We start from the raw sequence: 17,410 nt of genomic DNA, 5'->3' as shown, positions 1-17,410 counted from the left end.
GATCTTTTACTTATTCAGAATTTGGGTAGTACAATATATTATATAAGTGGAGGCACACTTAAAAAAATAAAACTTTTTTTCACTTATATAATAATATGTGATTTACCATCCCGTATTTCTAATACACGCTCACCTCGTTTGGCACGCCGTATAAAGCATCGGATAGGATAAGTAATACAGGAGCTGTTGTTTGGTGCACTCTCGTACTAAATAAGCACCCGCTTAATTATCCGGCCCATCAAATTTTATACGGTTGACAACGTACTATTAAAACAGCCCAAAAGCTAGGGATAATTAGTCAGGGCGCTGTCCTCTCCAACTTCACAAAGCCGCCGTTAACGACTTCTCAAAGTGGGCCTTCGAGTAGTTCCTCGACGAGTTCTCCACCCCGGGCGCCACTCCTCTGCAGTCATTCGCCGACTAATTTCCCGTCTCGTCCGACGGAAAGCACACAGAGGAACAAAGAAGAGAGTGAGAGAGAGACAAAAGGAGACCAGTAGCGAAACAACATATTCCACAGGGATATACAGAAAGGGGCGGATGGAAGCTGAGGAATTCGCCAACTGGAGGCGTCACTCAGCTCTTCCCCTCCTCCAAATCGAATTTTGTCAATGCTTTTCCCCAACCTAATGCCCAAAATCACAGTCAGCCCCATTTTTCTCTCCGATGAGTGTTCTTGGTTTGTTGAAAAAAAGGTGTCCTCCGTGAATTTCCTTCCAATTGTTTTTTAGGACTAATAGAAAACAAAGTCCTTTGTGTGAATTTTCTTGGTTTGTGGTGTGTTTTTTTGCTGGGTTGATTTGTAGCTAAAAAAAAAATAAGGATTGGGAAAAAAACGATGAGAATTTGAAAGATGGGTTTCTTGTTGCTGCCTTTGTGGTGGGGTTTAGTTCAGGGGAGCAGACGGGGAAGAAGAGGAAGGGATAGAAAGGGAGGGAGTTTGGGGGGGTGCGGCGGAGAGATCTGGAACAAGAGAGATGATTTTAATTTTTTTTTTTAATTTTATTTTAAGTTTGATTCCTTCTATCCGGTATAATACCAAACACAGTATAAATAATACAGTCATTAGTCCGATACTGCACCAAACGCCCGACTAATTTAGTCAGTACTATCCGATGACTATTTATCCTATCCGACAGAAATAGTCAGTACAGTCTGAGCTGCCAAACGAGGCCTGAAATTTATCGTATTTTTTATGATAAAACATGTTATTGCATGTACTAATTTTTGAAATTGAATAAAATATAGTTTTACATAAAGGGCGATGTGATGTAGTTATGAAAAGAAATTATAGGTCCAAATAAATTGTCTTGTATCATTGTCTATGGTTTTACATGATTGGCAGGCACTGTGTGTATGGAGGCTAGCTAGCTCATATTGTAAAGGCTAGCTTTATACTTATTCAAAGGCCCTCTCAAATATGGAATGAAAGCATCACATATTAGTATAAAACTAGCCTTTGAATGAAAGTATCACGGTTGAAGTGGTACTACTGTATAACCTATTAATTTTTTGGAGGGATTGCATTCAATGTCTCAAAAAAATTTGAGCAGTACTACTGGTACATTGGATGTTTTAACCGTTAGATTTTGATTTTTATATTTCTAAACAAAGATCTAATGGTTAAAATACATAGAGTACCGAGTACTTGGAAATACCCAATAAAGTCCTCCCAAAGTCTCCCACCTTGTTAAGACGCCAAGTGACATCATTGTATGAGAAAGATGTTTTTGGGGTTGCCGGCGGCTCCTGAGCGGCCGTAAGTGGGTATATTCCGGCTGCTTCGCTGAATTCGGAAATTCTACTGGTGATAAAGAAGTCGTCGAAGTATGGTGGTGTGATGTTAAGTTTTGTGATGATAAAAGTGGATTTAGTTCTTCCATCATCGGAAGAGTTTGACTTTTGCAACTCAATGTTTTGGTTAGTCCCTAAAAGATTATATCAAATAAATAGGATGTCATTATCTTAATAAGATAGGGTGATGCTATCTATACACTCAGTTTTATCTTTCACACATTCTCTGTTAATTTTTGTTATTTGATATTCTTCAATTCATTTGATTTAGCAGTTAAAAATTGAGAGGAGTGTGCAAAAGATAAAAAAGAATGTGTGGATAGCACCCTAAGATATTGTCGGTTTGATAATTATACAAACGAATGTTGTTTAATTTTGTTTATGAAGTCCCTATCAACAATTTTTGCTTGACTTTTGACCTTAGTTAATAAATACCTCATTCTGTCGAGTCCAGTTCAAGCGCTTTGCCATCTGTATAATCACGCTATCTATAAAATAACATTCACAAAAGCACCAGACTCTCTCAATCTTAATCCTAACCTAGTCAATGTTCAACGGCCACGCGACAAACGGTATATGCTGCGGATATTATAAGGTGACAATCTGTCTCCTCAATCAAACAATTAAAAAAAATTAGACAGTTTGAGTAAAAAGTTAAGACATTTCATTCAAACTGCCAAATTTATACTGAAACAACTTACTGTTCTAAAACATACACCCAAACTAATTAGGGGGAAAGAGGGATACAAAAAGAAGCAGATAGGACCACAAAAGTGTGCAACAGAAGTAAAATTAAACAACCAAACTGTTGAGAGTTGTCCCACATTGGAGTTGAGAGTTGTCACACATTGGTGAGGGACAAGGTTTATTATATGTTTATATGATCTTGGGCTACTCCTCATATTGCTAATTGGTTTTATGGTGGAACTCCAATTTCATCATAGTATCAGAGCAAGGTTGTTCACGTGTGAAGCCCAACGGCCACACGCACTCTACGTCATCCAGTTGTTGTCCACGTGTAGGATTGAAATTCCGTCACACGTGCGGGGGTATGTTGAGAGTTGTCCCACATTGATGAGGGACAAGGTTTACTATATGCTTATATGATCTTTGGCTACTCCCCATATTGCCAATTGGTTTTATGGTGGAACCCAATTTCATCAGAAACTATCACGACATTCAACTGGAAGTACAACACAAAAGCTACGAGTTTTCCATCTACGTTGCACCTAAACTTTCGCACTTGAATGTTGTGAGTGGGTTGGAGCCGCCAAATGGGTTGCCTGCCACTTTGAACGAGTGCGACCTCTTCTCCTGCCTTTACCAATCCTTGCTCCTGTAAACAAAACACCAGAAAATGCACCATCAGTGCTGACATGGTTGAATAGCATACGTCGCCATAAATTTAGGAAATATGCAGCAAAACACCTTCAGCACAGTCAAGGCATTGCTAAAGCTTGTTTCAGAATCTTCTGGGAACTCCATGTATATGGGACATACGCCTTGATACAAAGCCAATCTCCGTTGTATGCTCTTACTGCATGACAATCAAAGTACATGCTAATGAATAGAACTTGCACAGCGTACTATATAACTGATACAGTTAAAATTTTAACTAATGCCTTTGTGAGAGGTAACATGAAAACTCATTCATTCGTAAAGGCAAATATGGTCACGGTATACGTAGGTCGGTAATGGATCAATAGAATAAGCCATAAAACCAGTTTTGGTAAAGACAACGATTGAGGTACCAAGAGTATTGGACATCATGGTTGCATGGTAAGCAAACATCTCACTCATGTGGTTCTGCAGGAATAAAGACAACAATTGAGGTACCAAGAGTATTGTACCAGGTCGTGTTTCCGGCATGCTGAAATTTTTTGGCGATGATAAGGCTGTGTTGATTCTCCACGTATTGTTTCATGATTATCTCATCCACTGACTATACATATAGCTATGGCGTTCATCAGATTGTTTGTCAAATTTGATATTTTATTTCACCTAATTAAGCGGTTAAGGTCACGCTTAATAGCTATTTAGTTTAGGAATCTCTCAAATAGCATGCTATATTTCTCTTTGGAAGTAATTTTTCATTTTGTGTCTGTTGGAAGTGTCTTTAAAACAACTAAAAGGGTTTTGAAGTGTTTTAGGTTGAAAAAACACTTAAAAGTGCTTTCTAGAAAAATCACACGCTAAGCATCTCGAGTGTTTTTTTCTAAAAACACTTGCATTCTTACGAAAAATATTAAGAGCGCTTATGAGTGGTTTTTGAAAAAAGAACGTGCAACACGACCTAACTTAATTCACAAATTTCTAAGTTGTGAAGTGAAACTTGGACTAAACAGGCCCTAACTTGGTTGACGCGGATCCAAGCAGAAGACTGGCATCCATTTTGTACCTGCAAGACACGTCTGTCATACTTCTCTTCCCCTAAACCTTCACCGACAAGTCCCCTGCACCTATAAATACATGTACCCTCCCAAGCACTTTGAGCAACAACCAAAAAAACACATACAAAATGGCAACCAAAACACAAACCCTAGCCCTAACGCTGTTCCTCTTGATTCTCATTTCTTCATGCAAGTCCTCTCAAGCCGCCGGAATCGCAACGTATTGGGGACAAAACGGCAACGAAGGAACCCTAGTGTTAGTTTATAAGTGTATATGCTGAAATGTAATAAGAAGTCAGCTTTAAATATTAGCCCTTGGATCATAGTCCAAGTGTGCAGCTAAGATGTAATCTTAGATTAAGTAATATTTGCTCTTGCTACATGTGCTAAGTGTGTGTGTATGAATCAAATAGAGTGCAGAGTCTTTTCCTCTTCTTCAAGCTTAACTCTCTCTTTCTCTAAAAACTCTCATTCTCTTCTTCTTCACTACTCATAGATTGATTGGAACTTACATACAAGATTACAGTCTGTATGCTAACATGGCCTCAGAGCCTAGTTTGATCAATTGATACTGGGCGTTTGGATCTGTGAAGAGTGTTACCCAGAAATCGAGTCGATTGTGATCTGAGTCTAACATGGCAGGATCGGGTAGTAGTGAGGTGAGAACACCGATTTTCAAAGGTGATAATTATGAGTTCTGGAGTATTAAGATGAAAACGATTTTCAAATCTCACGGACTGTGGGATCTGGTTGAGAAAGGTTTCGAGAGTTCAGATTCGAAGGATGATGGTGAATCTGATGGAAAGAAGAAAGAAAAGGAGGAATCGAGTAGTATTGAGAAGCTACCTCTAGCTGAGAGACTGATGAAAGATGTTAAAGCTCTGGGTCTGATTCAAGGAGCTGTTTCATATGAGATATTTCCCCGAATCTCTTATGAAGAAACCTCAAAAGGCGCATGGGATACTCTACAACAAGAGTACCGTGGTGATAAACATGTTAGAAATGTTAAATTGCAAGGTCTTCGTAGGGAATTTGAATATACAAGAATGCGAGATGATGAATCACTTTCTGCTTATCTTACAAAATTATTTGATCTGATAAATCAAATGCGGAGTTACGGAGAGGAGTTATCTCGAGAGAGGATTGTTCAACAGTTATTGATTAGTTTGCCATCAGCTTATGATTCTATATGCTCTGTTATTGAACATTCGAAGGATTTGGATGTGATTGAGGTACAAGAAGTAGTGGCTTCCTTGAAGAGTTTTAAGCTATGTCTAGATAGACATTCTGAGCACAAAACTGAGAAAGCATTTGCTAGTCTCAATGTGAATCCCAAACCAGCTAAATTCACTGGAAATCAAAGTGCAAGGTACCATAAGAATTGGAAAGAAAAAGGGAAGAGGTGGGATAACAAACCCACTGATGGTGCTAGAAATCCTTGTAAACATTGTGATAAGCTACATTTTGGTGAGTGTCGATTCAAGGGTAAACCAAAGTGTTATAACTGTGATAAGTTTGGTCATCTTGCAAGAGATTGTAATAGCAAGAAACCAGTGCAGCAGCTCAATTATGCAAATAAGGTAAAATCTACACCCACCATGTTTTATGCTAGTAATCAAACTAATACTAGTGTAAAGGACTGTGATGATGTATGATATGTAGATAGTGGGTGTAGTAATCATATGACTGGAAGGGAGGATTTACTTGTGGATATTGATAAGAATATAACTGCAAAAGTTGAAATGGGTACTGGACAGCTTGTTGATGTAACTGGTAAAGGGAGTCTTGTAGTTGAAACTAAACTAGGGAAGAGATATATCAAGGAGGTTATGCTTGTGCCTGGACTGAAAGAAAATTTACTCAGTGTGGGTCAAATGATGGAGCACGGTTATTATTTGGTGTTTGGAGGTCACAAGGTGGAAATCTATGATGATAGCTCATATTCCAACATGGTTGCTAAAGTTCCAATGAAGGGAAATCGAAGTTTTCCAATGAAATTACAGACTGGAATACATATTGCTTTCAAGGCAAATGTATGTGCTTCTACTACTATGTGGCATAAAAGATTGGGACACCTAAACATGAGCAGTTTGAAATTGATGCAGGAACAAGAAATGGTAGTAGGATTACCAGAAATCAAAGCAGTTAAAGGAGTATGTGAAGGTTGTGTTCTCGGTAAACAATGTAGAGAAGCATTTCCAAGGGAAGCTACTACTAGAGCATCAATTCCTCTAGAGCTTGTGCATAGTGACATTTGTGGCCCGATGCAGACAACTACAAAAGCGGGAAATATATATTTTCTCACTTTCATAGATGACTGCACCAGGATGTGTTGGATTTATTTTTTGAGGCATAAATCTGAAGTTCTTAGTGTGTTTAAAAAGTTCAAAGCCACTGTGGAGTTGTAGAGTGGTTATAATCTAAAGCAACTTAGGAGTGATCGAGGAGGTGAATACACTTCAATGGAGTTTAACAAGTTTGTTGAAGATGTAGGCATGGAAAGACAACTTACCACTTCATACACACCACAGCAAAACGGTGTGGCAGAGCGAAAGAACAGAACCATTGTGGAAATGGCTAAGTGTCTCATGTTGGAGAAGGATATTCCACTTGAATTTTGGGCTGAGGCAGTTAATACCTCAGTGTATATCTTGAATAGATGTCCAACCAAAGCCCTACATAGGAAGACACCTTTCGAAGCTTACAGTGGGAGAAAACCAGGAATTAAGCATCTAAGGGTGCGTTTGTTGCGCCGGACTGTCTCGGACTGGACTAGCTGCCGGGACTAAGCTGGACTGGCTTAGACTGGACTAAGCTGGACTAACTTAGTGAAGCGTTTGGTGCAGTCTCGGACTAAGAAGCAGGATAAGAAAAACAGTACTGTTCACCAGATTTGTGTTTGCTTAGACTAGGACTACAAATTTTTGTCATTGTGTAATAGAGTAATGCTACAAATCTCATGATATGGGTTAATTGGAGCATATTTTTGCCATGTATATTATGAATCTTAAAAAAAATTGACAATTGTTTTGTTTCTATTACCTGCTAATAGAATTGGGTTTAATTTGCAAATGTAGCTTGATTTAAACTCTATCACCCAACAGAAGAAAAATAATAGTGGCCAATACATGCAACTTCAACAAATACAAGTACATAAGATCTCCATAATTTAGAAAATCCTAGTTAACATTAGTTAACATTAGCCAAAATAGATCTCCATAATTTACAAAATGGCTAGTTAACATAAGCCAAAATACTAGTGCAAAGCTAAGTTATAAGTCATAACATAAGACTGTATGATTAATAAAATACATCCATGTTAACGTTAATAAAATACATCCATGTTAACATTAGCCAAAATCCTCATCCGCTTGCGTTGTCTCTTAAAAGTCTTTGGACGAACACTTTCTTGAGTTCCGGTTTGATTGCCCTGAACACTCCCACATTTTTTGGTTTATCCAAAATAAGAGACAATGCATCAATTTGATCCATAGGAGAGAGACCCATTGCTTCAAGTTCATTAGCTATGTCAGTATGATCTGCAGTACCTTGAACTAAAGCTTCAGTTACCATTTGCATCCTCTTCCCACTTTCAACATAAAAATCTTTCAGTCCACTGATAATTGCCTCGGTTCCATCACTTGAACTTCCCACAGCTCTTTTCCTCTTTCTTTGGCTATTTTCAGATGGGGTGCTTTGTTGGCTTTGTTGGTTCATTGAAGAAACAAAATTATCACCTCCAATATCACTTTCACCAACATGATCATGACTTTGTTCCTCCACCATTTGAGCAGGGGTTTCGGCTACATTACCCGTAGCCCGATCTTTTCCAAATATATATGCAAATCTATCAAACAGTGGAAAAGGTTTGCTTCTCCATCCATCGGCTTCTTTATTTCTCTAAGATTATATCAACATAGCAAAACTAAAATTTAGCATGCGTAACAAATATAGGAGCAAGAATATAACTAATGCATAAATAAAATAGGATATGAACCTGCACATAAGTTTGCCATGCGTCATCACTGTCAACTTCAACGCACTTTTTGACATCATTCCATGCAAATCCACTTGTGTTTATCATGTCAACGACCATACTATATGTTTTTTTCCATTTCTTCAACTTGGACTTAATATGTGGATTTGCCTTTATATTTGAATGAGGACATAAAACATTGACAGCTTTTGCTATTTCAACCAAAGTACCTTGTTTGAAAGCACCGGTGTCACACCGTTGCTTCCGAGCAACAAAATCCTCAAGAACTCCTAGTAATACTTCTTCCTCAAATGCTTCCCATTTACGCCTTCTTCCTTTTGGCTCTTGAGTAGCATTCAAAATATTTTCGTTATCCATACCTAAACAAAAAATATTTTAATGAAGGAAAATACCATACAAATAATCAATTTGCATAATATCCAATCAACTTGCATAATATCCAATCAACTTGCATAATATCCAATTAATTTGCATACCATCCAATCATTGTGCTAATATCTAACAAATGCATGATAAAAAGGAATACTAAAATAAAATGTTATCATTAAAACATATAGCTAGTTCGGTTGCTGGTTCCTAATTGCTCTCCACTCATTATACATTTCCTCAGCCATATCATTCCTCATTGCAGTCCACTGGTCCGATGATTGAACACTACCAACATATTCACCTTCTTCTGTATTTTGTCCATCTTCTATTATTGGCAAATTCTCCATTGGATCTACTGACATCTCTTGCCTAATAAGATTGTGTAGTAGGCAACAAGCGGTAATTATTCGACCTTGTGTCCTTATCGGATAGAAAGATGGACTCCTTAGTATCGACCACCTTCCTTTTAGCAAGCCAAAACAGCGTTCAATTACATTCCTTGCCTTAGAATGCTTCATGTTAAAATATTCTTCCTTATTAGAAGGTGTTCGTCCCTCCCATTCAGATAAATGATAAGGTATTCCTCTATAGGGTGCAAGGAATCCTTCACCATTTGTATAACCACCATCTACAAGGTAATAACAACCTAATGAAAAAAAAAAACAGACCTTATTAGTGTTTTGTAGTTGACAAACAGAACTAAACCTAACTTAGAAAGTTGAGACTAAGTAATAGTCTTACCCGCTGGTACCTTAAAACCATTAGGCCTACTAATTGCATCATGTAGCACTCTAGAGTCTGATGCGGAACCCTCCCACCCCGGAAACACATATATGAACTGCATATCTCCTGAACACACACCTAACACATTAGTTGCGACTCGACCCTTTCTTGTTCGGTATCTTGGTTTGTCAATTTCAGGTACATGCACATCAATGTGTGTTCCATCCAATGCTCCCAAGCAATTCTTAAAAATAAAAAATAAAAAACTTTTTGTTAATTTATACAAAGGGAATGAAGAGTTAAAGCTTAAGGAAAATGAAAAATATTTCTCATCATACCTTAAAACATCGCCACCTAGCATCTGTAGAATCAATAGGCACAGGCTGTGGGACTTTTAGTAGGAAACCTTGTAATCGCAAAATTCCTTGCAATACGCTATTGAAATACCTACTTATAGTCTCTCCCGACCTATAAAATCTACCGCCAACACTACGATTCTTAGTATGATGTGCTAATATTTGTAAAGTCATACACACCTGTTCCTCTACAGACACCAAACCATCAGTTTTTACCCTCCCATCTTGACGAAGTAAGTCGCATAATATGCCAAAAGTCCTTCTATCCATTCTCAATTCGTTAACACATTCAGTATCAGTATTCCCTATTATACCATTCAGATAACACAAACTAATCTCTCGTCTAATAAGTGAACGGTTAGTCAATGTGGGTCGTTCAACATGTCTCTGTTTGCCACGTAGCATCATCACCACAAGAATCGTACAAATACAAATTGTTTCCAAATAAGACATCTCTAACAATAAGATCAATAAAAGCTTCCTTCGATCCATATCTATCCAAACAAAAACAAAAAACAAAAAACAAATTAACTAAATCATTAACCCGAGGCAACAAATATACATATGGCGTTGAAAAAAAAAAGTTTTCATTAACCCGAGGCATCATATTCAAAATGTTCTACTCTTATACATCTATAAACATGTGTCTAAGAACACTAGTATGAGGATTGCTATCATTGCTAGGCATTGCATGTGAAAAGGGAAATTAAAGGACACCTGTAATGCAGTAGCCTTAGCCTTAGCCTTCCGTTTATGCTCCTCTTCTCTGCAACCAACAACCACAACAAATTGCAATTCAGCATCAACCCCACACAATACAAAACATTCACATTGTATACACAGTACATACATACACACTGCAAACACAGTACATACATACACTGCATACACTACACACACACTGCATACATACACACTGCAAACACAGTACATACATACACACACTACATACACTGCATACACTACACACACTACATACACTACACACACACACTGCATACACTACACACACACCCTGCAAGTACACACACAGTGCATACATACATACACACACTGCATACACCCTGCATACACACACACTGCATACACAGTACACAAACACACACACTGTATACACATTGCACACACAGTACACAAACACACACACACTACATACACTACACTTACACACACACTGCATACACTACACACACACCCTGCATACACACTGCACACACACACACTCACACTCACACACTGCACACACACACACACACTACATACACTACACTTACACACACACTGCATACACTACACACACACCCTGCATACACACTGCACACACACACACAAACTGCATACACACTCACACACACACTGCACACACACACGCACACACTGCATACACACACACACACTGCACACACACTCACACACTGAACACAGTCACACACACACACACACTGGACACACACATACACACACTGCATATATACACACACACACAAACTGCACACACACACTGCATACACACACAAATTGCACACACACACAAACTGCACACACACACACTGCATACACACACAAACTGCACACACACACAAACTGCACACACACACACACTACATACACACACACACTGCACACACACTCACACTCACACACACTCACACTCACACACACTCACACTCACACACTGAACACAGTGACACACACACACACACGGGGACAGAGTGCAACACACTCTTACCCTCACACACACACTCTGTTTTTATACTCACACACACACACTGCATACATACTTGCATACACACACACTGCACACACACACACTGCACACACACACACACACTGCATACATACTGCATACATACACACACACACACACTGCGCACACACACACACACTGCACACACTGCATAGACACACACACACTGCACACACTGCATAGACACACACACACTGCACACACTGCATAGACACACACACACTGCATACACACTCACACACACACTGCACACACACACACAAACTGCATACACACTCACACACACACTGCACACACACACACACTGCACACACACACACACACTGCACACACACACACACACTGCATACATACTGCATACATACACACACACACACACTGCGCACACACACACACACTGCACACACTGCATAGACACACACACACTGCACACACTGCATAGACACACACACACTGCACACACTGCATAGACACACACACACTGCATACACACTCACACACACACTGCACACACACACACAAACTGCATACACACACACTGCACACACACACACACTGCACACACACACACACACTGCATACATACTGCATACATACACACACACACACACTGCGCACACACACACACACTGCACACACTGCATAGACACACACACACTGCACACACTGCATAGACACACACACACTGCACACACTGCATAGACACACACACACTGCATACACACTCACACACACACTGCACACACACACACAAACTGCATACACACTCACACACACACTGCACACACACACACACTGCACACACACACACACACTGCACACACACACACACACTGCATACATACTGCATACATACACACACACACACACTGCGCACACACACACACACTGCACACACTGCATAGACACACACACATTGCACACACTGCATAGACACACACACACTGCATACACACTCACACACACACTGCACACACACACACAAACTGCATACACACTCACACACACACTGCACACACACACACACACACTGCATACACACACACACTGCACACACACTCACACACACTCACACTCACACTCACACTCACACACAAACACACACACACTCACACTCACACACAAACACACACACACACACTGCACACTTACACTTACACTCACACTCACACTCACACTCACACTCACACTTACACACACACTGCATACATACTGCATACATACACACACACACTGCATACATACTACATACATACACACACACACACAAACTGCACACACACACACTGCATACACACACACACACTGCACACACACTCACACTCACACACTGAACACAGTCACACACACACACACACTGGACACACACATACACACACACACAAACTGCACACACACACTGCATACACACACAAATTGCACACACACACAAACTGCACACACACACACTGCATACACACACAAACTGCACACACACACAAACTGCACACACACACACACTACATACACACACACACTGCACACACACTCACACTCACACTCACACACTGAACACAGTGACACACACACACACACGGGGACAGAGTGCAACACACTCTTACCCTCACACACACACTCTGTTTTTATACTCACACACACACACTGCATACATACTTGCATACACACACACTGCACACACACACACACACTGCACACACACACACACTGCATACATACTGCATACATACACACACACACACACACTGCGCCCACACACACACACTGCACACATTGCATAGACACACACACACTGCACACACTGCATAGACACACACACACTGCATACACACTCACACACACACTGCACACACACACACACAAACTGCATACACACTCACACACACACTGCACACACACACACACACTGCATACACACACACACTGCACACACACTCACACTCACACACACTCACACTCACACTTACACTCACACTCACACTTACACTCACACTCACACACAAACACACACACACACACAAACACTTACACTCACACTCACACTCACACACACATTTTACACACACAACTCACACACATACACACAAAAACAGATTACACACACACACGGACATATTACACACACATTTTACACACACAACTCACACACACACACTGCAAATAACACAGGTTACACACACACACACGGATAGATTACACACACATTTTACACACACAACTCACACACACACAGATATTACACAGGTTACACAGATTACATACACACACACACACACAAACACACTCACACACACACAAACACACAGACAAATTTTTTTCGGTACACACAAACACACACACAGAGAGCACACACCTGAGACTAATCTCAATTTCATCTTATGAAAACCCCAAATTCTAATCTCAATTTCACCTAAATAACAAAACCCTAATTTGTTCAATTGCAAATCCACTTGTATATTATGAATTTCTCAAACCCAAAACAACAAAATCAAATAAACCTCAGTTAATATCACAAACAAATCCACACAAATCGACGAAAAAAAATCCAAGATTCGAAGCTTACCGACTAGAGGCAGATGACAGCGACCAGATGCAAGGACGACGATGAGCGTGAGGACGATGTGGGAGCACGACAAGGACGACGACGAGGGCAGACGCAGAGATGAGGACGATGTGGGATGTGAGATGTGGGAAGACGCGGTTTCTCTGGCTTACGAGTCCGCCCGAATTTGGGATCCCTCGTGAAGAACGGCTAAGCCCCCCCTTAGTCCTAGCGAATCCCACCTAAGCTCATTAAAGCTAATCCCGGTACCCACCAAACACTGGACTATAGTCTAGTCCAGTCCAGTCCCAGCGAATCCTGTCAAACAAACGTGCCCTAAAGGTGTTTGGTTCTTTGTGTTATGCTCATGTGCCAAGTCAACTGAGACAAAAACTCGATTTGGCAAGCAAGAGGTGTATTTTCTTGGGTTATGGTAGTTGTGAGAAGGGATATAGACTCTATAACATTGAATCTGGAAAGGTGACTATTTCCAGAGATGTTGTGTTTAATGAAGAAGCATGTTGGGACTGGAATGCACATAAGGAAAGAAGAAAGAGTATCCAGATTATTAAGATGTCTGAAGGAGAACAAAACTGTGAAGGAGGTGATTGTGATTCTGAAACACAATGTGAAGTCAGTGAAGAGAATGTTGGGCAAAACTTGGTTACTGAGTTCTCTGATCAAGAAAGAATGACAGGGCCACAGGATTTTGATCACACTCCTCTCAAGTACAGAAACATTGCAGAAATATATGAGAAGTGTAATCTGTGCATTATAGAACCTGAATGTTTTGAAGAAGCTGCCAAGGATGAATCATGGCAGAAGGCTATGGAAGATGAAATTTCTATGATTGAGAAGAATCATACTTGGGATCTTGTTGATAGACCGTTTGATAAACCAATCATTGGAGTCAAATGGGTTTATAAAACAAAACTAAATCTGGATGGCTCAGTGCAGAAAAACAAAGCACGGTTAGTTGCAAAAGGTTACTCTCAGAAGCCTGGAATAGATTTTAATGAAACTTTTGCACCAGTGGCAAGACTTGATACTGTGAGAACTTTGGTGGCCCTTGCTGCACAGAAAGGATGGAAATTATTTCAGTTAGATGTAAAGTCTGCATTTCTAAATGGAGTGTTGAATGAAGAGGTGTATGTGGATCAACCATCTGGTTTTGTTATACAGGGCAAGGAAGACAAAGTGTACAGGCTCAGGAAAGCCTTATATGGTTTGAAACAAGCTCCAAGAGCTTGGTATGAAGAAATAAATTCTTATTTTGCAAAGGCTGGATTCCACAGAAGTCCGAGTGAAGCTACTCTTTATATCAAGACATCTCATAGTGGCATTCTCATTGTGTCACTATATGTAGATGATATTATCTACACTGGAAGTTCAAAGGAGATGATAGCAGAGTTCAAAGGTGAGATGATGAGACAATATGAGATGACTGATCTAGGATTACTTCATCATTTCCTTGGTCTTGGGGTACTGCAGACAGATAATTACATCTTCTTGCATCAAAAGAAATATGCAAAGACTTTGCTTGAGAAATTTGGACTTAGGGATTGCAAGCCGGTTGCAACACCATTAGCTATGAATGAAAGACTTACAAAAGTAGATGGAAGTGATCTGGCAGATGAGACTTTATATAGACAAATGGTGGGAAGTTTGCTATATTTAACAGCAACAAGGCCAGATATTATGTTTGCAGCAAGCTTATTGGCTAGGTTTATGCACAATCCTACCAAGAAGCATATGGGGACAGCTAAGAGAGTTCTGAGATACATACAAGGCACTGTGAACTATGGAGTTTTTTATGAGAAAGGAAAAGGAGCAGTGTTGGTTGGTTATTGTGATAGTGATTGGAGTGGAAGTGAAGATGATATGAGGAGTACATCTGGCTATGCATTCAATCTTGGTTCTGGTGTGTTTTCTTGGGCCTCAATCAAACAAAGCAGTGTTGCTCTTTCAACCACAGAGGCAGAATACATCAGTGCAGTAGAAGCTACTGCACAGGCCATTTGGCTAAGATTTGTACTCTCTGATTTCGGGGAAGAACAAGCAGAACCAACTAAGTTGTTGTGCGATAATACTTCAGCAATTGCCATATCAAAGAATCCAGTTCATCATCACAAAACCAGGCACATTAATCGGAAATTTCATTTCATCCGAGATGCACTTCAAGATGGTGAAATTGATTTGATATACTGCAAGACTGAAGAGCAGATTGCAGATATATTCACTAAAGCTTTGGCAAGGGACCGATTTGAATTACTGAGGACAACTTTGGGAGTGATTTCAGCACATCACTTAGAAGGGAGTGTTAGTTTATAAGTGTATATGCTGAAATGTAATAAGAAGTCAGCTTTAAATATTAGCCCTTGGATCATAGTCCAAGTGTGCAGCTAAGATGTAATCTTAGATTAAGTAATATTTGCTCTTGCTACATGTGCTAAGTGTGTGCGTATGAATCAAATAGAGTGCAGAGTCTTTTCCTCTTCTTCAAGCTTAACTCTCTCTTTCTCTAAAAACTCTCATTCTCTTCTTCTTCACTACTCATAGATTGATTGGAACTTACATACAAGATTACAGTCTGTATGCTAACACATAGTAGATGCTTGCAACTCAGGCAACTACCAGTTTGTTAACATAGCTTTCCTCATGACTTTCGGAAACAACCAGGTCCCTGCCCTCAACCTCGCCGGCCACTGCGACCCCAGCAGTAGTACTTGCACGGGGCTGAGCGCCAACATCAGAGCTTGCCAATCCCAAAACATAAAAGTCCTCCTCTCGATTGGAGGGGCTGTCGGAAGTTACAATCTCACTTCAGCTGATGATGCAAGGCAAGTTGCTGATTACATCTGGAACAACTTCCTAGGTGGTCAGTCAGCATCGCGCCCGCTTGGGGACGCTGTTTTGGACGGCGTTGATTTCGCCATTGTTATAGGTGGTGGGCAGTTCTATGATGAGCTTGCCAGGTTACTCAACGGGCACAACACACAGGCAAAAACGGTCTATTTAGCCGCAGCTCCACAATGTCCAATCCCGGATGCTCACCTAGACGGCGCAATCCAAACTGGCTTATTTGACTACGTTTGGGTTCAGTTCTACAACAACCCCCCATGCCAGTATTCAGACGGTAATGCCAACGCTCTTTTGAGCAGTTGGAACCAATGGGCCTCGGTTCCGGCCAGCGAGGTGTTCTTGGGTTTACCAGCAGCTCCTGAGGCCGCTCCGAGCGGCGGATTTATTCCTGCTGACGCTCTCAAGTCACAAGTTCTTCCAACGATTAAGAATTCGCCCAGGTACGGAGGAGTTATGCTCTGGAGCAGGCAGTATGACAACGGTTACAGTGCATCCATTATGGACAACATCTAATTAAGTTCTATGCCTAGCTTGCTTGTCCACACCAAATATATGCTGCTAAATAAGTAACCAATAATGCAATCTAGACGCATAAAACATAAGGAAAACTAATGAAAAAGGCTTGAAAACTTT

The 17,410-nt window shown here is 40.3% G+C and overlaps 2 protein-coding genes and 1 long non-coding RNA gene across 3 annotated transcripts; all 3 read right to left on the bottom strand.

Annotated features, from left to right (window-relative positions):
* Positions 1-3,032: 3,032 nt before the first annotated feature.
* On the bottom strand, positions 3,033-3,475 carry LOC126617281 (uncharacterized). Its single transcript, XR_007621318.1, has 3 exons — positions 3,441-3,475; positions 3,223-3,327; positions 3,033-3,130 (listed from the first exon to the last, which is right to left on the bottom strand). It is a non-coding gene; the product is annotated as an uncharacterized LOC126617281 (long non-coding RNA).
* A 3,824-nt stretch (positions 3,476-7,299) lies between these two features.
* Positions 7,300-14,257, bottom strand: LOC126617202 (uncharacterized). Its single transcript, XM_050285237.1, has 4 exons — positions 13,937-14,257; positions 10,347-10,395; positions 8,182-8,540; positions 7,300-8,084 (listed from the first exon to the last, which is right to left on the bottom strand). The coding sequence occupies exons 3-4, from the start codon at positions 8,536-8,538 to the stop codon at positions 7,548-7,550; spliced, it is 894 nt and encodes a 297-aa protein (XP_050141194.1). The 5' UTR covers positions 8,539-8,540; positions 10,347-10,395; positions 13,937-14,257; the 3' UTR covers positions 7,300-7,547.
* LOC126617162 (protein ANTAGONIST OF LIKE HETEROCHROMATIN PROTEIN 1-like) lies at positions 8,589-10,121 on the bottom strand. Its single transcript, XM_050285206.1, has 3 exons — positions 9,612-10,121; positions 9,292-9,517; positions 8,589-9,196 (listed from the first exon to the last, which is right to left on the bottom strand). The coding sequence occupies exons 1-3, from the start codon at positions 10,119-10,121 to the stop codon at positions 8,739-8,741; spliced, it is 1,194 nt and encodes a 397-aa protein (XP_050141163.1). The 3' UTR covers positions 8,589-8,738.
* Positions 14,258-17,410: the final 3,153 nt, after the last annotated feature.

The sequence above is a fragment of the Malus sylvestris genome, chromosome 1 (assembly GCF_916048215.2).
Source record: "Malus sylvestris chromosome 1, drMalSylv7.2, whole genome shotgun sequence".
Lineage (NCBI taxonomy): Eukaryota > Viridiplantae > Streptophyta > Magnoliopsida > Rosales > Rosaceae > Malus > Malus sylvestris.
The sequence above is the reverse complement of the archived record's forward strand: the minus strand, read 5'-3'. Positions and strand labels throughout refer to the sequence as shown.

What these genes read in the sequence shown, in the direction of transcription:
- LOC126617202 (XM_050285237.1), bottom strand. Translation starts at nt 8,538, where the DNA reads ATGGATAACGAAAATATTTTGAATGCTACTCAAGAGCCAAAAGGAAGA. An exon ending in CATGGCAAACTTATGTGCAG is followed by an intron (nt 8,085 to 8,181) that starts GTTCATATCCTA and finishes ATATAATCTTAG; the next exon opens with AGAAATAAAGAAGCCGATGG.
- LOC126617162 (XM_050285206.1), bottom strand. Translation starts at nt 10,121, where the DNA reads ATGGATCGAAGGAAGCTTTTATTGATCTTATTGTTAGAGATGTCTTAT. An exon ending in CTAGGTGGCGATGTTTTAAG is followed by an intron (nt 9,518 to 9,611) that starts GTATGATGAGAA and finishes TTTATTTTTAAG; the next exon opens with AATTGCTTGGGAGCATTGGA. An exon ending in TGGTTTTAAGGTACCAGCGG is followed by an intron (nt 9,197 to 9,291) that starts GTAAGACTATTA and finishes TTTTTTCATTAG; the next exon opens with GTTGTTATTACCTTGTAGAT.